Source organism: Pongo abelii, chromosome 1 (assembly GCF_028885655.2).
Source record: "Pongo abelii isolate AG06213 chromosome 1, NHGRI_mPonAbe1-v2.0_pri, whole genome shotgun sequence".
Classification (NCBI taxonomy): domain Eukaryota; kingdom Metazoa; phylum Chordata; class Mammalia; order Primates; family Hominidae; genus Pongo; species Pongo abelii.
The window spans coordinates 212,184,845-212,206,305 of record NC_071985.2 but is presented as its reverse complement, the minus strand read 5'-3'; the positions used below and the strand labels follow the sequence as shown (position 1 = coordinate 212,206,305).

At 53.0% G+C, this 21,461-nt stretch overlaps 1 protein-coding gene across 2 annotated transcripts in view; it reads right to left on the bottom strand.

Moving 5' to 3' along the window:
- Positions 1-16,142, bottom strand: part of ECE1 (endothelin converting enzyme 1) — a 128,598-nt gene extending 112,456 nt beyond the window's left edge. The window contains exon 1 of one of the 2 annotated variants that reach the window (XM_024250734.3): positions 15,954-16,142. In XM_024250734.3, coding sequence (XP_024106502.1) covers positions 15,954-15,956 — 3 coding nt within the window. In that variant the 5' untranslated portion in view covers positions 15,957-16,142. The remainder of the gene's footprint in view (positions 1-15,953) is intronic. The other variant, XM_063719634.1, reaches the window with a different exon arrangement.
- Positions 16,143-21,461: the final 5,319 nt, after the last annotated feature.

The following is a 21,461-nucleotide window of genomic DNA, read 5'->3' as shown; positions in this document are numbered from 1 at the left end:
CTTGCTACCGCTAACTGGCAATTCCTGGGTGTCCTGATTACCAGCACAGAGGTGAGACTCACCAGTAAGGGGCGTGGCCTTCATAACCTGGTATTCTTCCTGATGGCTTAAAAACACGACTACAGGCCTTGCAGTTAGATTGAGGTGCAAATTCCAGTCCCTCTACTTACTGGCTTAGCTGTGTGACCTTGGACACATGGCTCAACCTCTGTGAGTCACCTTTCTCACACTTAAAATGGCAGTAAATTACCTCTACCTGCCAGGGTTGTTGCAATGATCTGAGGAGGTGCCTTATGCAAAGCACAGTTCATGTGCTCAGGGCAAACAGTGGAAAAACAAAACAGGAAATGCTTCTCTGTCTCGCTGTGCCTCCTACCTGCCACAGGAGAACTGGGGGTAGAATCTATGTGCCCTTCTCAGCACACCACAAATCCTAGTCACGTAGAGAGACAGACTGCCTACAAGGCTAGTCAACTCCCAACCACCCTTGCAGAAGGGGGAGAGAGTGGGAGTTTGTGAAGAGCAAAAGCAGGAATTGGATGGGAAAATGGTCTAGAGCTCAGGTGGAGTGACCCAGGGCCCAGAATCTCACCTCCCAAGGCTAGGCCTTGTAAGGCAGCAGGGCTAAGCACGCCGCAGGAAAGAACACAGACTCTGGAGCCAGACTGTTCAGGTTTAAATTTTGGCTCTGCTACTACTAGCTTTGCCTGGCTGGCAAACTCCTACTTATCCTTCAAGACTCAACTTAAACATCATCTCCCTGGACCAAGTTAGTGATCTATTCCTTTGGGCTTTTAAAGGCTCCTGCCCACATACTCGCCAAATACTTTTTTTTTTTTTTTTTGAGACAGAGTCTCCCTCTGCCACCCAGGCTGGAGTGCAGTGGCGTGATCTCCACTCACTGCAACCTCTGCCTCCTGGGTTCAAGTGATTCTCAGCCTCCTGAGTAGCTGGGACCACAGGTGCATGCCACCATGCCTAGCTAATTGTTTCATATTTTTAGTAGAGATGGGGTTTCGTCATGTTGGCCAGACTGATCTCGAACTCCTGGCCTCAAGTGATCCACCCAATGCAGCCTCCCAAAGTTCTGGGATTACAGGTGTGAGCTGCCACCCCCGGCCGGCCAACCTCACCAAATACTATTCAGCAATTTACCTGCTAATTTAGCTATCTCTCCCACAGGCCTAGGAGCTCCTGGAAGGCACAGACACTGCCATGTCTGGCACAGGAAATGTACTCAGCAAATGTTGCTTCAGTTTGAATTCCAACTTTTTCAGCCTTCTGAGTTTCCTTTCTCTCTCCATTAAATGCTTCCTAGGCTAATCCTTCTTCCTCCCCCTGCCTCAGGTCCTTTCTTTTTAGGCCTTAAACTTCCACACCCCCTTCCTTGAAGGTCCCTATCCGCTCACCCCTGAGCTGATGCTGAACACAGGCTGTACAGGAAGACCTAAGATTAATTTATTCCCTTTGATGGTTGCAAAGGACTCTCGTGGAAGGTGAGGCGCTCAGAGCCCATGAGACTGGCTGGTCACAAGGACTACGACCAGCTGGGTAGAAGTCAGTTATGGAGGAAGCACAAGTTGGATTCAGCCAGGCGTGATGGTTCACGCCTGTCATCCCAAACTTTGGGGGTCCGAGGCAGGACGATCGCTTCAGCCTGAAGTTTGAGACCAGCCTAGGCAACATAGCGAGACCCTGTCTCTACAAAAAAATTAGGCCAGGCAGGGTGGCTCACGCCTGTAATCCCAGCACTTTGGGAGGCCGAGGCGGGTGGATCACTGGAGGTCAGGAGATAGAGACAATCCTAGCCAACATGGTGAAACCCCATCTCTACTAAAAATCCAAAAATTAGCCGGGTGTGGTGGTGCAGCACCTGTAGTCCCAGCTACTCAGGAGGCTGAGGCAGAGGAATCACTTGAACCTGGGAGGGGAAGATTGCAATGAGCTGAGACCGCGCCACTGCACTCCAGCCTGGCAAGAGAGTGAGACTCTGTCTCAAAAAATAAATAAATAAATAAATAAATAAATAAATAAATAAAAACTTGGCCGGGTATGGTGGTGCACGCTTGTAGTCTCAGTTACTCAAGAGGCTGAGGTGGGAGGATCGCTTGAGTCTGGGAGGTTGAGGTTGCAGTGAGCCATGATGCACGATGGTGTCATTGCATTCCAGCCAGGGTGACAGGCAGAGTGAGACTTCGCTAAAAAAAAGAAAAAAAAAGTGTAGACTCTGTAGCCAAAACTGCCCAGGTTCCACTCTAGCTCTGCCAATTACTGACTGAGAAGAGAGATACATTACCTCTCTGTGCCTCAGTTTTCCCACCTACAAAACAGGAATAACAATAATAAGCACCTCACAGGGTTGATGTGAAGATTAAGTAAATTTATAACATAAAATATTTAGCGCTGTACCTGGCACACAGCAAACACTCAAGAAACACTATTACTATTACTGCTAAGACTAGTAAACATTGCGGGTAGGAAAGAATGGAGGATTACTGAATAAAGCCCTAATACAGCCAGAAGTTACTATTATGTCACTCCCACAAGGAAACATCAAACATCACCAGTCCCAGGAGCCTCCTCAGAAGCAACCTGCCAGCCCTGGGCTGGTCATTCTCTGATAGTATCAGGGCCATTTTGTCCCACTTTCCTCCATGGACTTGAGCTCACTAAGGGCAGCCTTACTGCACCCTCCCCTACCCCATCCTCAGCACCCAGTGGTGTGCAGCAGGGTTGTGGGAAATATCTGCCAGACAGACAAGCTTAAGATGTGGCCCGAGTCCCCTCCCCTTTCTGGAGAGGCCTGCTTCACTGGGAAGGCAACTCTCCAATGCCATAGTATAAACCCCTAGAGAGCCCGCATCCCTTCCAATCCCATCCCTGCCAGACACTGGGAGCGCAGAGGTGAAAAGGCAGGGGCTCTGCTCCATCAGAACCCTGTCTAGTAATAAATCAGGTGACATTTATTAGGCACTTAGTGTATTGCAGACACTGATCCTGGCACTTTACAAAAATCTCATTGCTTATTTAAACAACTCTCTAAGCTTGGCACTATCCTTATTCCCATTTTACTTATGCAGAAATAGAGGCTAAGAATTAAGTACTTTGCCTGAGGCTGCTCCAGTAAGTGGCAGAGCTGGGATTCAAACCCAGGCAGGCTGGGCCAGAGCTTGAACTCTTGATCTGTGTTAGCCCAGGGGGAAGGGGGGAGAGAGATAGGAGAGAGAGGGGAGGGAAGGGGAGGGGAGGAGACAGGAGGAGAGGAGAGGAGAGGGGAGAGGAGGGAAGGGGAGGAGAGGGGAGGGGAGGGGAGAGGAGGGGAGGGGAGGGGGAGAAAGATTTCAGTCCAAGGTGACCCTGAGGGAAGGCAGTCAGGCGAGGAGTTAGAGGGAAGGGGGCTGCGGGAACACAGGATGGGGGTGGGGTGGGCGGATGGTGAAGTAAGTTTCTAAGAACAGCTATGGAAACAGAATTGGGACATGTGTCAACACTGTTACAATATTAGTGCCATCCAATTCTTGGAGTCTAGCGCCAGATATGCACCATGCATGCTCTGAGTGCTACTCCTCCCATTGAATATTTGCAATCGTCCTGGGAGGGACTGTTATCCTCACTTCACAGACGGGAAATCCAAGGCTCAGAGAGGAAGACACGCCTGCTAAAAGTCCTTCGTGACAATTCAATGGCAGATCCAGGGTTCAAGCTCAAGTTGATCCCATGGCCCTCGGTCTTAACCACTAGGTCACACTGAACAAACAGGTATTGGTGGTATGCGGTAGGGATCTGATGCAGAAGGTGGGGGGAGCTGCCCAGTTTTTCACCCGGGACCTGCACTTAGTGCCTCCACCTCCCCCACCCCTATTTGGGCTGAAGGCAGACAGCACAGCTCCAGCCCACCAGAGGTGTGTGTGTGTGTGTGTGTGTGTGTGTGTTAGTAGTGTGTGTGTGTGTGTGTGTGTGTGTGTGTGTTAGTAGTGTGGCCTGGCTAAGGAGTCTCTCAAATATAGTGGGGAAATAAAATAAGTAGCAGAGAGATGGGCCAACCATGGCCCATTCTCATCTTCCCTCCCTAATCGCGTTCATCAGAAAACAGCATATGTGAGGGCCAGTGTGTAGCCATTCTTTCCGGTGCTTCAGGAGGTTAGGATGACAGAGCCATGGGTTGGGCGCAGTGGCTCACACCCGTAATCCCAACTTCTTTGGGAGGCCGAGGCAGGCAAATTACTTAAGGTCAGGAGTTCGAGACCAGCCTGGCCAACATGGTGAAACTCCGTCTCTACTAAAAAATACAAAAGTTAGCCAGGCATGGTGGCACCTGCCTGTAATCCCAACTACTTGGGAGGCTGAGGCAGGAGAATTGCTTGAACCCAGGAGGTGGAGGTTGTAGTGAGCTGAGATCGTGCCACTGCACTCCAACCTGGGCAACAGAACGAGACTCCGTCTCAAAAAAAAAAAAAAAAAAAGACAGAGCCACAAAGCTAATAACAGCTCCCACCTCCCAAGGGCCAACTCTGTGCACCGTCCTATGAGCTTTACAACCTGTCATAAATTATCAACCACTTTTCACAACACCACTATGAGAAAGGTGCTACCATCATCCCATTTCATAGAGGAGAAAACCGAGGCTCAGAGATGGTCACTCACCAAAGGTCACCCAGCTGGGACTAAGTGACAGAGCTGGGACTACAACCCACATCTGTCTGGCTCCAAAACCTCCATACCTCCATCTTATCCAGAAAGAGTGCTGGATGAGGAGTCTGGAATCAGGGTCTAAGTCCTGCCTCTAACCTGCTGTATGGCCTCAGGTAAGTCTCTTTCCCTTTCTGAGCCTTGGTCTGCCCTATGAGGAAGTTGGCCTAGATGACCTCCAAGTCCCACCTCCTATGACTCTATGAACTGTCATGCCCTCCTCTCTCTGGCTCCCACCCACCACACCGGAAGCCCAACAGGATGCCAAGTAACCACCCACTGAACAGTCAGGGGCGAAGGAAGATGAAGTGCCGCTTTCTCGTGGCCATCTTCCACCCCAGACCAGCCCAGGAAACAAGGAACCGCAAAGCCACAGGATTCCCTCCAGCCTGGCCGTGTGAACAGCAGCCCTGGGGCAGAGGGGCTGGGCATCCCCTTGCGGCCATCACTTCCTATGCCCTCACTTCTCGGCAGGGTGTGTGGAAGCGAGGGAGGCAGGCTCCAGCTCAATGCCCTCTGGCTCTGTTTCTCTGGGTCCCCAGGGGCTGGGATGGTGGGAACTGGTCACTCTGGGAGAATCCCAAGCCCACCCCGAAGGCTGAGTTCAAGTGGAGGTTCAGACAGGTCTGTCTGGCTCCACGGGTAACTTTTGCCCACTGTGCTCTGCTGCCAGCGAGGTCTCGAAGCATCTGGGATGCCTGGCTACCTCTCTCCCATCCCTGAAGTAGCAGCCAAAATCCCAGATCCCGCAGAAACCTACGCCTCCTCACCCTCGGGACAGACGAACATCCTGAGGCCCGCGCTCCTGCCCCCTACAGTCCATGCTCTACACAGCAGCCAAGGTCTTTCCAAACAGAAACCAAGCCCAGTCGCCCCTCAACGTGGGGTCCTCCAGTGGCTTCCCACCACTCTTAGAACGAAATGCTGACCCCTGCCCCACAGATAAGGCTGTCCATGGCTTGCCCCTCCAGGCCCACCTCTCCCTAGCCTTCCCTCCACCCTCCTCCACCTCTGCCCGGCCACACCAGTGTTCATCCCCTACAAGTGCCAAACTTGCTGTTCCGGATGCCGGGAACTCTCATCTCCCCACCCCGTCTTTGCCCGGCTGCCCCCTCCTCAACCTTCAGGTCCCAGCTCAGACGTCACCTCCTTTCCTAGCTGCACCTCTAGAGCGGCCCCCTCCTCTCACAGCCGCTCTCCACCACGTCGCCCTGTTTTCTCTCCTTTCTTCTCTCGGAGTGATCCTTCTGGTGGGTGGCTTTGCCTGTTTGGTCTCCAGCTTCCTCCCCTAGAGTGCAGCTCCTTAGGGACAGGCATGTGACTGCTCCATTCTCTTCTGTCCCCACAACGAGGCAGGGCCTCCTTTGGTGCTCACAACCCTGAAGATGAGGACGCTGCAGCTCTGAGAGGTGGAGTGAGCCGCCCAAAGTCCCAGAGCCAGGGAATAGCAGGGTTCGGACCCAGGGCAACCTGATGCCAAGCCTCAGTGGGTGGGGCTCTCACGGCTGGGGGCCTACTCTGGAGGGCTCTCACTCAGGGTGGACAGAGTCGCAGTGAGGCTCTTAGGGCGGGTACCAAGAATGAAGGGCCCACCAGCTTTCCCAAATGATCCTTCTGCAAGCTACATGCCAGCTGAGCTCCTGCCTGGGGTGGGTGAGATCCTGGGGGTGAAGAGGCACCAAACACCGGGAGCAAAGGCTCCCAAATGAGGGAGAACACAGACACAGGGAGCTAGGAAGCTTCGACCCACCCAGTGCTTGACAGAAGGGGAAAGTGAGGACTATGGAGGGGAAGGGACTTGCCTGAGGTCACACAGCCAATCAGTGGGTCTCCAAGGAGGGGGGCCCTTCCTTACCCTGCAGAACAGCAGGCGAAGCCCAAAGCCCAGGGTCTGGGCAGAGTGCCAGCCCAGAGCTGCCAGGCCCTGGGGGCAGGGGCAGGGCCACAGAGTGAATCTGGGGCATTAAGACAAAGAAAGCACTCAAATTTCTTCCTTCTTTCAAAAAACACTTATTGAGACAGGCAGTGTCTCATACCTGTAATCCCAGCATCATGGAAGGCTAAGGTGGATGAATCACTTGAGCCCAGCCTTGGCAACATAGTGAGACCTTGTCTCCACAAAAAAATATCAAAAAATTAGCTGGGTGTGGTGGTGCACCTGTGGTACCAGCTACTCAGGAGGCTGAGGTGGGAAGATCACTTGAGCCCGTAAGTTCAAGGCTGCAGTGAGCTGTGTTCATGCCACTGTACTCCAGCCTGGGTGACAGAGTGAGAGACCCTGTCTCAAAAACAAAACAACAAAAAACATTCACTGAGGCCGTGCGTGGTGGCTCACACCTGTAATCCCAGCACTTTGGGAGGACGAGGTGGGCAGATCACCTGAGGTCAGGAGTTCGAGACCAGCCTGGACAACATGGTGAAACCCCGTCTCTACTAAAAATACAAAAAATTAGTCGGCTGTGGCCGGGCACGGTGGCTTACGCCTGTAGTAATCCCAGCACTTTTGGAGGCCGAGGTGGGCGGATCACGAGGTCAGGAGATTGAGACCATCCTGGCTAACACAGTGAAACCCTGTCTCAACTAAAAATACAAAAAATTAGCCAAGCGTGGTGGCGGGCAGCTGTAGTCCCAGCTACTCAGGAGGCTGAGGTAGGAGAATGGCGTGAACCCAGAAGGTGGAGCTTGCAGTGAGCCGAGATCGCGCCACTGCACTCCAGCCTGGGCGACAGAGCGAGACTCCAGCCTGGGTGACAAAGCGAGACTCTGTCTTAAAAAAAGAAAAAATTTGCCTGGTGTTGTGGCAAATGCCTGTAATCCCAGCTACTTGGGAGGCTGAGACAGGGGCAGGAGAATCGCTTGAACCCAGGAGGCAGAGCTTGCAGTGAGCCGAGATTGCGCCATTGCACTCCAGCCTGGGCAACAAGAGTGAAAGTCCATCTCAAAAAAAACAACAAAAAAAGAAAGTTAAACACGCATTGCCCCTCCGACCCAGGAGTTGCACTCCTAAGTATGTGCCCCAAAGAAATGAGTGCTGAGGTCTGCAAAGAGATACATACGAGAATGTCACAGCAGCCTCAAGCTGGAATCAACCCAAATGTCAGCCACGGACATTTACACGTACATCCACCCAATGCGGCATGACTCAGCCTAAAAAGGAGCAGATGCTGGTACAGGCGACACGGACAAACCTCAAACATTCCGTGCTGTCCAAAGCTGAAGAAAACCAGGCACAGAAGAGCACACATGAATGAATCCACACAGAGAAAGCTCAAAACCAGGCCAAACTAGAGGGCCAGTGGCCACCTGCTGCAGGGGACTGATGGAGGAGGCACATGGGAACTGTGGGAATGGTTCACACTTTGGTCCAGGTAGTATGCAGGTATGTGCATTTGTAAAACGTGAGCTGTACAAGATGTGCATACATTACTTAAGTAAATTATACTATACCACAATTTTTAGAAACGTACAATCTCTGCCTTCATGAGGTCCAGTCTGGCAACCTGTGTCATCATAACAGTCATGACAATAACAGCAGGTGACACCGACTGCGTCCTCTGTATGTGCCAGCCCTCAGCTGGGCTACTCTGAAACAGGATCTGATTGAGCGTTTCTAACTACTGGGCAAAATACTGCCCCAGGAGCTCCATATTACAGACAGAAGAATAAAGCTTGGAGAGGTGACACACTGTCCAAGGTGACAATGCAAAAAGTGAGGATGCCAGGTTTGAACCTGGGCCCATCAGTCTCCAAGGGCCACTCCTGCTGCATGGGCAGACCCCGCCTCCCTGCCCTCTCCTCCCCACACTGCCTGCTCAGATGTGGCACCTGGAGGCGGCCAGTCCTCGCCCCTCGCCCCCTCCTCTCTAGTGCTGGAAGGAACAGCTCGTGTGTAATGGACTCGAAGCTTCTGTGAAAGAGCTGCTGAGGAAATGAGTCCTTCCTTCCCCTTCTGCCCCCTCTGCCCGCCCTCATCCCCCTCACGGCCACATATCTCTGAGGACATTTCAGCCCTGGACCTCTGCCCAATAAGAAGGGACTCCAATGGCCAGGCAGCTGGGGGTGTGTGTGGTATTGACCAAGGAGCTTTCTCAACCTCTGGACACCCCAGCCCAGCCTGCGGCCTCTCAGAGGACCAGGAGGACATGAGGTTAGAGTCCCCACCCTTGGCTCCAGTTTCCAAGTGACGCAACCGAGTATCTGGATTCAGAGAATCATAAAATGTTTATCTGGAATCACAACCACCACCATGACCATTTAATCAAACCTTATCCTGTGCCAAGTGCTGCAAACATTGCTCATGAATCCTCACCAACAAACAAAATGGGTACCGCTAGGCTCTCATTTTACAGAGGAAGAAAGTGGAGCTCAAAGGGGTTAGGTGCCTTGCCCCAAGTCTCACAGTGAGGAAGTGGTGGGGCTGGGATTCAAACTCAGATTTGCACAACTTCGAGTCTGTCTTCTGAATGAGAGTATTATACTTGTCATCCTGCATGTCATTACTGAAGACAGCCCTGGAGTCAGTCTGCTCCAGCCATGTCATTTCACAGATGGGAAGACTGAGGCCCACGAAGGAAGACCGCGGTTCAGGAGCACAAGAAGGATTAGTGGCAGAGCCTGGGCTGGAAGCCACCCTGGCCTTGCTTTCAATGACCAGATCAGAGCCTGGGAGCAGGCCACGTGCAGCTGGATGGGCAGCTGGAGGGAGTCAGGCAGGGAGGTGGGAGGCTCTGGTTCCAGGCAGAGGTAAATATTGACATGACTGTGTTTACACTGTAACCTAACTCCGCCTGGCTGCCACCCCAGGCTCACCCTCCTGCCTTCCCAGCCAAGAAGGGAAGGGAGCTTGTGGGAGGAGGATGGGGAGAGGAAGCTTCTGGGCCAGGGGCTGCTCCTCCTGCTTAGAGGGCTATGTGGTCAGAAAGGCTGGGACATCAGGTGTTAGGGGTGGGGGGTACTGGAGACCCAGGCCAGGAGACCAGGTGGTGCCAGACAGGGAGGGGCTGTTATCTGAGCTGGGGAGCTGGGGATCTCAGGGCGGGGGACTGGGCTGGGAGTCACAAGGCCTGAGTTCAAGTTCTAGTTCTGCTACTAATTGGCAGTGGAAATCCAAGAACAGTCGGTGAACGGGGAAGAAAAGGTCTAACTGTCAAGTGCCGTGCAAAGGTGAACAATAAATAACCAGCATTTGAGCCTGGCCAGTGTCCAGCCCCAGTGAGCTCTCAACGCCTCTGGTTACTGGCTCAACAGTCCTATCCCTGTCCCATTGGGCTTTCCCAGGAAGGCCAAGTTTCTGCCAAACTGAGTGGCAGCTTGGGACTGAAGCCATAATAATCTAGAGGAATCGGGGAGCCACTGTCTAGCTCCCGTCCCTAATTCCCTAAGTGACCTTTGAGCCTCAGCTTTTACAACTCTGAAATAAGGCTCACCCTCCTCCCTGGGGTTGGTGTGAAGAGCAGAGATTACATTTAAGTGCCAGGCACATAGTAGATGCTCGTTTTGTCTCTCAGTCTTCCCACTTGTCAAACAGGGGCCTTGAAGTTGGTGGTTCCTAATCCCCTTTTCATATAAGTGCTCTACCGTCTTTAGAAGGCCCAGAAGCCAGGCCCACCTCCCTGATGTTAGATCCCCACCTAGCCGATTTCCTGAATGTTCTCTAGAAACTTGTTCCCCTGTTTACACCTCCCCCTCGGAAGTCCAAAGGGGCCCTGTTGGGAGGAAGGAGCCATTCCTAGGCTTGTCAGCCCACCAAGACAGGCCTGGGGCATCCCAGCCACCCTGCCCTCAGGGGCCCAAGGAAAGGGCAGGCCCCCAGTCCTGGACTCTAGTGCCACCCTGACAGTGGGGTTCCGCCAGCACTGGTTGTTCATTAAACTGTGCCCCTCAGACTATTAACTCTTCAAGGACAAATGAACCCCTCTCCTTATTTTTTATGTGTCCAAAACTTGGCGTCTAGGAAGCATTCCACCAAGTGTTAACACCTCTTCTGGGAAGCCTTCCCTGATACACACCTATGGGCAGGATGACTCTGGAGCTGCATCCCCAGGTTGGCACATAGCATTTTCTACCTTATTTCAGAGCGATTTGGGAACTTGTTCTTTCTCCTCTATTAAAGGCTCTGGAGACCAGGGCCCTTGGCTGGTTATCTGCCTGAAAGGATGAGGGGAAGGGTCAATACATTCAGGAGAAGGGGCTGTGTGGGACCTCTGTCTGGGGCCACAGCCTCCTTCTGTCTTCACTGCCTGCTCTGGGCAGCATGCCAGGGGTGTGGTTTGGGCTAGAGGAGGACTGGATGGTGCCCGCAGCACCACCTTTCTCCCAGGACCACTTCAGGTGCCTCCTCACTGGTTTCCCAGCCTTCGGCCTCACTCCTTCTACTCACTCACCACAAAGCAGCCTGTAACCATCTCAGAATGCAAATCCGACCATGTCACTCCCCTGACTCTAAACTCCTCAGTATGCCGGGTGTGGTGGCTCACACCTGTAATCCCAGCACTGTGGGAGGCTGAGGTGGGTGGATCGCTTGAGGTCAGCAGTTCAAGACCAGCCCGGGCAACATGGCGAAACCCCGTATCTACTAAAAAAATACAAAAGTTAGTTGGGCACGGTGGCACACCTGTAATCCCAGCTACTCAGGAGACTGAGGAGAATCACTTGAACCAGGGAGGCAGAGGTTACAGTGAGCTGAGATTGCACCACTGCACTCAGCCTGGGTGACAGAGTGAGACTACGTCTCAATAAATAAGTAAATTAATTAAATTAAAAAAATAAACTCCTGAGTGGCTCCCCACTGCCCTGAGGATTGAGCCCCAGGTCCTTCATATGACCATCCCTGAGTGTACCCTCTGGGACCACCTCCTAAGCATGGTCCTCTGCGCCTCCAGATGAACCATCCCTGAAGGCACAGCAGTCTGTACTCTTGCACATTCTGCTCCCTCCACCCCCCGCCCCCCAATACTCTTCCCAGTCCCACTCACTCTTTAGGTTATGATTTTAATGCCATGTGCTCAGGGAGCCTTTTCTGATCCTCAGGTCAGGTTCCCGGTCCACTCCCACAGCCCCCTGCGTGTCTCCTTGGCAACAGTAATTGCGCTTGTAATTTCCTGCTCTGTATCTGTCCGCCTGCCTGTCCATCAGACTGTGGGAGAGAGAGAACTATCAGTCTCACTCACACTGACCACAGCCCCCATGCCTCGCATTGTGCCAGGCCGACTTGTTTGGTGAGTGAATGAATGAACGAATGAATGAAGCCCTTTGACTATGGCAGGGGGCTTACCCAGTCAATTGGAGAGAAAAAAATTGAGCAGAAGCACAAAAAATTGTAAACATTTGCTCACGGTTCCTCTCTCACCGTAGACATGAAAGTGTGGACTTGGCCAAGCTGGTTTTCTGGGCTAAAGCCCAGAACATTCTGCCAAGCCCACCTTGTAGCCCTCTCATGCCTCAAATCCTGTTCTTCCTCTGGCCTCCCCAACTGTGCGGGGAAAACAATGTATTTATTCTTTAACAAAAGGTAACAACATCCTTGTTTACCAAGAGTGTAGCAATGCAAGGAGGCCTCCAGTAGCCCAGTTACCAGCAGGGGCACAGGCTGCCCAGGGTAAAGTACGCACTGTGCTCTGGGAGCCCCATCTGGAGTGGCTGAGAGGCACCAGAGTGACGTGGGGGCATGTGGTTAGTCTCCTATCTTCAAACAGTAACACTTCTCCCTACTTTTTTTTTTTAAAGATAGGGTCTCACTATGTTGCCCTGGCTGATCTCGAACTCCCGGCCTCAAGTGATCCTCTCGCCTCGCCCCCGCAAAATGCTGGGACTACAAGCGTGAGCCACTGCCCCCGGACTCCCTCACATTCTTCATAGTTCCCACAGTGTTTCTACATACATTGTATCCTCACGATATCTGGAGAAGTGGAGCAAATCTGCCCCACTTTGTACGAAAGGGGGCACAGAGCCGGGGAATGGCTGACCCAAGGTCACACAGCAAGCTGGTAGTACATCAGGATTCAAACCAAAACCCTGGGCCCTGTTCTCAACCCAACTGCTGTATAGTAAAGAGCATTCCCAACCCTCAGCGGTAGCCTCAACTCAGCCCCAGCTTGGAATGTGAAGGAACATTCTCAAGGTGCCACAACTGCAGATGGGGGATGATGGGCTGGGCCTCCTTCTCCAAACTGTCTGCCAGGTTAACCCTCCAAAAGTCCAGGAGGTTTGTGCCTGCTCTGGTACTATCTTGCTCTGTGACCCTGGGCAACCTCCTTCACCTCTCTGTACCTGCTGCAGGGTGGTTTGAGTACAACTGGAGGCAGGAGATATAAAAAGCCTCCTCAGAACCCTCGGCCCACGGCTTGCACTGGGAGAAAGCAGGGGGAGAGGGTCCATCCGAGGCCTTTAAGAACAGCACTGACTCCCTGCCAAGGGGTTAGAGACGTGGGTGGGGAGCTGGGGACCATCAGGGAGATTCAGTGAGGACAACAGGAAACACATCACACAGACACACACAGACACACAGACACACAGACACACACACACACATGCCCTGCAAACGCGGCCCATTAGGAACCCAGGGGCCAGGGACAACTTGGCCACACTGCAAAGAAGGGAGTGTTGGATTTGTTTAAAAGCCGCGGAGCAGGAGATCCAGGGAATAAACACTTGATCAGTCCTGAATCACCCCTGCCTCAGGAATGACAGCACAGGAACCAGTGTTTAGAGGAAATTAAAATGACAGGAGCCAGGGAGGCCTGACATCAGCCTCCACCCCATGCACGCACGGCCGGTCAACATTCCACCGTGGACTTCCTCAGCCTACTACTCTCTGGCCCCAGCAACCTTTTTGCCCTCTTTCTCTTTTCTTTCCTGGCCCTTTCATAGCCAGGTGCCAGACCAGCCCCATTCTGGCCTTTCCAGGAGCCTGTCCTGTGCACTCACAACTCTGCTCCTCTGTCACACAGGTCCCCCTCCCAGGACACCCCTTCCAGTTCAGATGTCACCTGCTCCATGAAGCTTTCTCTCATCTCTCCAGCTTGTAGACAGCCCCTGCCTGGCATATTTCTACCTCTCCAAGGGCGTGCCAAAGAGTCTGAGGACCAGTGCAGACATTTATGGCCTGGTGGAAGCTCCTTTAACACTGTTTATTCAGTCGATTCTTTCCTCCCTCACATGGGGTTTGGCTTAGAGTAAGTGTTCAACGCATCCTGGCTGAATGACAGACGAAAGTATCACCGTCTCCTCCCTACAACATGATAAACTTTCATCCGTCTTCCAGACCAGCAAATAGGTGGCCTCTGTCCCTGTGCTGGAAAAGCCAGCCCATAGCCCTGGACAGATGGATGACAGACCTTTGTTTTTGGATTCCAGAGACAACCCCTGGGGCAAATAGGTTAGATGTTAGGTAGAACTTCCCAGCATGGGCTCAAGCTTGGAAAAGAAAGGAAAACTAAGCGGTACTGAAGCAAAGCACTCTCACTTGGGTTATCTCACCCTTTGGAGATAAGCGTTATCATCTCATCTTGCAGATGAGGAAACTGAAACTCAAGGGTGATGCTTCAACTAGACCAAAGTCCCTGTGGGGAAGTGGAGGGGATGGGGTTCAAACACAAATTGGTGTGATGCCAAAGCCTGGGCTCTTCACAATGGGCTGGTGGGCTTCTTCGATTGTAAGGATCTATAAAGTGTCACCAAGGCAAAGAGAGGGGACCTCTTTCTTTTTTTGGTGGTTTTCAAGGAAGAAAAAATTTTCTTTATGAGTAACTCAGGGCGGGCTTAGAGGCAGAGGGGATCATACAACCTCAAAGTCTCACGGCCTTTTGGTGCCCATACACTGAGACTTTAAATCCAGTGCTGGTCCACAGATAGTGCACTCTCTGTCTCGGAAACCGTCTGGGCGGGGCATTACAGGGGAGATTCCTAATGGAGGAGATAGGTTGAATCCCAGGTGGTCTCTAAGCACCTTCAGGTATAGAACTAAGCCATAATTCCACCACTTCTGACTCTAGTGAGGCAACTGGCAGTGCCTAAGCGAGGAAGACCCTAGCTGGGTGAGAAGAGGCCTTGGAAGGGAAAGATGGGGGGGTTGTAAGGGGACTCCAACTCTGGGCACAGCAGGGGTTGGGAACCACTGTGGGACTCTTCAGCTTTACAGGGGGTCCTGTCCTGCTCCCATCCAGGTGCCTCAGGCTTAGCAGCATCATCACAGAGAAGTGGAGGTGGCTGGATCACAGGTACTGGCAGCCACCATCCCAGGCACATGCCCTCCTCAGCCCTACATGGTGACTTGGACCCACTTCACAGGGCACAGAACAGAACTAGGAGAGGGAATCAGAGTGGCTCGTCTATAGGGAAAGAAGCCAAAGAGAAGTAGATGGCTCCCTCCCCGTGATGGAGAGGCCAGCACCCGGCCCTGGACAAGTGGACAAAGGGCCTTTGCTCTTGGGGTCCAGGGACAATGCCCCTCCCAACAGCTCCCCCCCCAGGAAGCCCAGCCTGGATCAAATGGATTTATCTTCTGGGGCTTCAGAGAGCCCCATGAAACGCCCCTCCCCAGTTCCCCTTCTCCCTGGTACTCCTGCCTATCGCAGTCAGCACTCGGCCTCAGCAAGCCCCTCCTCTAAGGACCCATCACCGGGAGATGCTGGGGAGACCGGATCGGTGGGTGCAGGGCCCCTGAGTGTCCCCTGGTCTCTCACAGCACCGACCTAGCTGCCCCGCCACCACCTACACCCCTTAGGCCACAGCTGGATCAGCAGTCCCAGAGGGCCGCAACCCAGCCCTCCGAATGCACCGGGCGTGGCCACCCACGGTGCCCCAAGGCGAGCCCCAGACCGACCTCAGTGTCCCGGGACACTCAGGTCCAGCTGCATCCAGGCACCTCGGAATCGCCGCCACCCGCGAGCCCGACCCAGCTCGCTGCCCTGGGTCTCCAAGCCAAGCCGAGTCCAGGGACTTCAGGACAACCGAAAACAGACAGCAGCAATCTCCCCAAAGCGAACCGGGGACCCCGAGCCCCCCATATCCGGCCGGGACCAGAACCAAGCTCGGCGCGACCGCCCCCGACGGGACCAAGCGCAGCGCCGCCCGGAGAGCCGCGTTCTGCCCAGGCGCTCCCCGACTCCACGCCTTCCGAGGGCCGGGCGGGGGCTGCTGCTGCAGCCGGCGCCCAGCCCCCCGCGAGCCAGGGCGGCCCCGGGTGCCACCGGCGGCGCCGCTGCCCGGGACCGTCGAGGCTGGGCTGGACCGGACCAGACCGGACCTCCGGGCGCTGCACTCACCATAGCTCGCGTGCTCCGCCCCGGCTCCGCGCAGCTCCCCGCGCCCGGCTCCCGATTCCCAGCTCCGGGCTCCCGGCTCCCAGCCCAGCTGCTCGGACGGCTCGGCTGCTTAGCCCCGGCGGCGCGCTCAGCTCCAGCGGGCGAGCTCGCGGCTTCGGCGCCGAGTGCCGGAGGGGCGGAGCCGCCGCGGGGCCAATGGCAGGGCGCGGGGGCCTGGGCCTGGGTGGCGCAGCCAATCACCGCCGGAGGCCGCACTCACCGCTCCCGCGCCGGCCCTTAACCCTTGGCGCGCGGGGACCCTGCAGGGCAGGCGCAGGCGGGAGTTGTTGCTTTGGGGCGCAGGGTCCGGACCTTGCCGAGACCGGCGTTGGGAGCTAGCAGAAGCGGGAAGAGGTTCGATTGTGTCCGGTGCGGGGCGCTGGGAGCCTCGGCGACCTTTGTCTCCTGCCTGGCTCCTGCACTGGAGTGTGACCCGGGGCGCTGCAGCTGCGTGTGTGTGTATGTGTGTGCGCGCGCGTGTGTGTAAGAGGGAGGAGAAGAGGAGACAGAAACGGGGGGAGGGGTGGATTCCGCGTGCCCGTGTGTTTATGTGTGAAGGAAAGTCCTGACTATATTTGGGATTTGTTGCTCTGTGTGTGTGTGTGTGTATGTGTTTGCTATATTTGGGGTTCGTTGCTGTGTGTGTGTCCGCTGTATTTGAGGTTTGTTGCTGTGTGTGTGTGTCCGGTATATTTGGGGTTTGTTGCCGTGTGTGTGTGTGTGTGTGTGTGTGTGTGTGTAAGAGAGGAAGAGGGAGGAGGAGACAGAAAGTGGGGGAGGGGTGGATTCCGCGTGCCCGTGTGTTTATATGTGAAGGAAAGCCCTGACTATATTTGGGATTTGTTGCTGTGTGTGTTTCTGGTTTATTTGGGGTTCGTTGCCGTGTGTGTGTGTCCGCTATATTTGAGGTTTGTTGCTGTGTGTCTGTGTGTGGCTATATTTGGGGTTCGTTGCTGTGAGTGTCTACTATATTTGGGGTTTGTTGTTCTGTGTGTGTCCGCTATATTTGGGGTTCATTGCTGTGTGTGTGTGTCTGCTATATTTGAGGTTTGTTGCTGTGTGTGTGTCTCCGCTATATTTGGGGTTCATTGCTGTGTGTTTGTGTGTCTGCTATATTTGGGGTTCGTTGCTGTGTGTGTGTCCGCTGTATTTGGGGTTTGTTGCTGTGTGTGTGTGTGTGTGTGTGTGTGTGTGTGTCTCCCCGTGATAGAGGGGTGAGGGAGGGAATGGTAGGAAAGCAGAGAGAAGGAGCCATGGCTCTCCAGGCGTGTGAATTTGCAGGTCCAGGAGAGACACTGTCTCCACGTGTAGGTTTTGTGAGGGCAAGGGAAAGAGGAAGGAACAGAAGACAGCCTGCCTGTGTGTGTGTGTGATGTCTGATCTCCACGTTTGGGTCCTGTTGTGCATGCGTGTTAATGTGGTAGAAAGAAACGTGGTGTCCCTGTTGTAAACAAGTTGAGAAAAAATCCTGGGGTTTTGTGGTATAGTTTGTGTGTGTTGTATGTGCCCACACAAAAGAGGGACATGGCTGTGATTTGACTTTGTGTGTAACCCAGTTTGCAAGAGACATCGAGATAAAAACATTGTGTGTGTGGTGACACTGTGGTCTTTCTGTGTGACTGTTGTGGGACTTTTGTGATCACTTATATTTGGGTTGGGCTGAGAAAGAGAAACTACTGTGTAGGGGGCATAATGTCTGTTCAGGACAAAGACATCCTGGCAGCATTGGGATTTGGGCTTTGAAGGATGTCTAAGAGTTCGTTAGGCCAGACAGAATGTTCATGAGGCCAGAGGGAAAGACCCGGGGAATCCTGCCTATCAGCCAACGGGGGTGAGGAGGCTGTAGTGGTGGGTGACCAGGGTGAATTTGGAAACAGAACCTATGGGCAGCAAGGAAGAGGAGGAGCAACTGACTGCAACCCCTGCCCAGGTGCTGACGCTGACCCAGAGTGGCCCTGGATGTGTCTAGGCACACAGAGTCATTCTAAAGCGGACCATCTGCTCCTGGGCAGTTTGTTTGGGAACCTGGAGGGTGGGGAGGGGCTCTGTGGAAATAACTCTATGTTGCTCCCTCCTTCCAGCAGCATTCCAAATTCTTCAGTGTGGAGGACTCAGGGAGGTCGAAAAGCTCCTTGAGTACAGCAGTTGGGAGCATGGTGAAGAGGGGAGGGTCTGGCCGTGTCCGAAAGGTGACCGGACCTGAAGGTCCAGAGCCCCCCTCCATCATGGGGTACTTAAACTATCAGCTGCCCTGGCCTGGTGTCCGATTGCTGACTATTCCTCAAGTGTCTTACTGAGAATCATAGCCTGATGCCTGCAGAGACATTGAAGATCCAGGGACACGCAAAAATGAAACCCAGTTATCCTGGCACTCCACTTGCCAGCAATGTGATTATGGGGGATTCTCTTCTCTCTGAGCTCCCGTTTTTGCTCTGTAAAATGGGGTTCATAATTCTTGCCCACCTCACTGTACTGTTGTAAAGATTTAAGGAGTTAATGTACCTCGTGGGCCGTTTGTAGCTTAACAAACCGCTAGAAAGCCTTTAAGCATTGCTCCATTTACAAAAAGTTCAAAAAATAAGCAAAATTAAACCTGTGCTGTCAGAAGTTAGGTTTGTGTTATCTTTGGGGAGGGAATGACTGGAAAGGGGCACCAGGGAAGCTTCTGGGTGCTAGGTACAGAGGAGGGGGTAGTTCAGTTGTGAAAAATTGAGCAGTCTCCTTAGGATCTATGTGCTTTTCTGTCTCTGTTACTCTCCAACAAGAAGTTTCCAAAAGACAAAAGGGCCAGGTGCAGTGGCTCATACCTGTAATCCCAGCACTTTGAGAGGCCGAGGCAGGCGGATCACCTGAGGTCAGGAGTTCAAGACCAGTGTGGCCAACATGGTAAAACTCGTCTGTACTAAAAATACAAATAAATTAGCCGGGCATGGTCGTGGGCACCTGTAATCCCAGCTACTCAGGAGGCTGAGACAGGAGAATTGCTTGGACCAAAGAGGCGGAGGTTGCAGTGAGCTGAATCACGCCGCTGCCTTCCAGCCTGGGTGACAGAGAGACTCCATTTCAAAAAAAAAAAAAGGGCTCAGTGGTGGATCGCTTGAGATCAGGAGTTTGAGACTAGCCTGGCCAACATGGCAAAACTCCATCTCTACTAAAAATACAAAAATTAGCTGGGCAGGGTGGCGGGTGCCTATAATCCCAGCTACTCTGGAGGCTGAGGCAGGAGAATCACTTGAACCTGGGAGGCGGAGGTTGCAGTGAGCTGAGATCGAGCCACTGCACTCCAGCCTGGGCGACAGAGTGAGACTCCGGCAAAAAAAAAAAAAAAAAAAAATCAGAAGGTCAGGTATAGGTATTATGACCACATTTTAATCACTCATAAAATGGACATTCTGGAATGTTCTATCAGCTCAGGGCAGAGTACTGGGGACACTACATTGAGTAACGTGTGGTCCTCCTGGCTCTATGAAGAAAGCAGAGGAGAAAGGCTGTGGCTTTCTTGCTTCTGAAAGGGGCACATTAAGGGATGGGGCGGGGTGGGCAGGGAGTGAGGGGCAGCATGCCCAAACCCACTCCAAAGCCACTCACCCGGCTTGACAGCAGAATCAGGACTAGAACCAAGGCCTCCCAAGGTGATGGCTGTCTTTTCCATTCTACCAGGCTGCTCCAGAAAACGCAGTCCCTGGTCTTACGCTGCTCAAAGGGAAGCAAGTGAGGTTTGCTGCCAACACTGACCCTTACCTCCAACTCCTCCAGGATCCTCAGAGATCACCTCATCCAAACAGCTTTCTGGGAACGGCCAGCCATGACAAATGCTAAGCATTTATGATGTGCCAGACACTGTGGCAGGTGCTTTGCAGCATTATATGAGTGATTCTGACAATTCTATATGGTAGGTGCTATGATTCCCACATCACCTCCATATTGCAGGTGAGAAAATCAATGTTCAGAGAGGGAAAGTGATTTGCCCGAGAAGACACAGCTAGTTTGAGGGGCTTTGCTCCTTTGCTGGCATGCAGCTGCTTCTGTTGGCATTCATGGGCTCACCATGCTCTCTGACAGACACAAGTGGTTGTATGACGGGTGAAGGTGTCCCCTGTTAGACTGCTGGAGACTGGATAAGATGTGGGGAGTTGCCCCTTCCAAATACTCAAGCCTCTGGGCACAGGGTCTGCCCTATCGGAGCATCAGGGCTCAAACGCAGAAAACCAACCTGAATTGGCCAGAGCCAAAAAGGAGCTTCTTTGCCTGTGTAACTACAAAGTACAGGGGCAGAGCTAGCTTTAGGCATGGCTCCAAGAGGAGCTCAGATGATGACATTAGGATTCAGTCTCATTTACTCCATCTCTGAAGACCCCTTCCCTCCCTGCTGGCCTCACCTCTCGGTCTCATGATGACAAGATGGCTGCCCTCAGCAGTGGCTCACATCCTACTCTCTTATCAACTCCCAGCAGAAACAGGGACTCACTTTTTCCTACAGTTCTAATAACATTCCCAAAACTGAGTCTTGTCGACTGTCACTGAGACATGTGTCAATTCCTCTGCCAATCACTGTGGCCAAGGGTTCTGATTAGCCAGGAAGTGAGACCCTGGAGATACCTGGCATTGTAGTTTAGGTGTGGGTTTGCAGCCATGCAGCCTCAGGACTCACCAGGATCCAAAAGGAATCTCCCAGAATGTGTGGAGAGACATGAGTCACAGACGTTCAATATATGGCCATGGCTATCACTGGCATTATTCTTCCTCCGCTTTGCCTCTGTCATCTTCTTGTACAGAATAGGTGTTTGGTAATGACTAGTACACAGTAGGTGCCCAGAGAATCCCTTTTGTTTGGCTGATTTTTTGCTTTGAGAGTAATGCCACGTGCCAAGTCAGATAGAGGCTGGACACACTGAACGACCCACAGGCACGCAGACAGAATGAGACTCGCTGTAAGAGCTTTTTAATTTTTAATGTTGTTTTGTCTTCCATAACTGAGCTGAAATATTGTCTAGGGCACCCGGGGAAATCACCAGACTCTCCAAGGAACAGTAACCAGCCTGTCTAAGAAGATACAGTCACGAAAATGGCAGAAGAAGCTCTGAAGAGGCTGGCAGGGGAGGGGACTCCGTGCTCACAGGCAGGGTGCAGGCAGGCAGAGCTTGTCAGGCCTAATGAGGCTCTTCCTGACTCACCCAGCCCTGCAATGAGGTAGCCAGGACTCCTCCCCCTGCCCTGGGCCCCTGGTGAAAGACTGGAGATCAGGCTATTCCCCCTGACCCCCCTCTCGTGTCTCCTTGGGCCACCAATTACTCTGATTCAACTGGGCAGTTGAGTTTCTCTGAAGGACAGAGACCCATGAAGGCCAGCACTCACTGCTATTTGTCGAGTCTGTTCCGGGTGCCATACTGCGAACTTCACTTGATTTAAATACAAGAGCAATGGAATATACTGAGGATACTTACTTTATCACTGCTTTTACCTTACTTT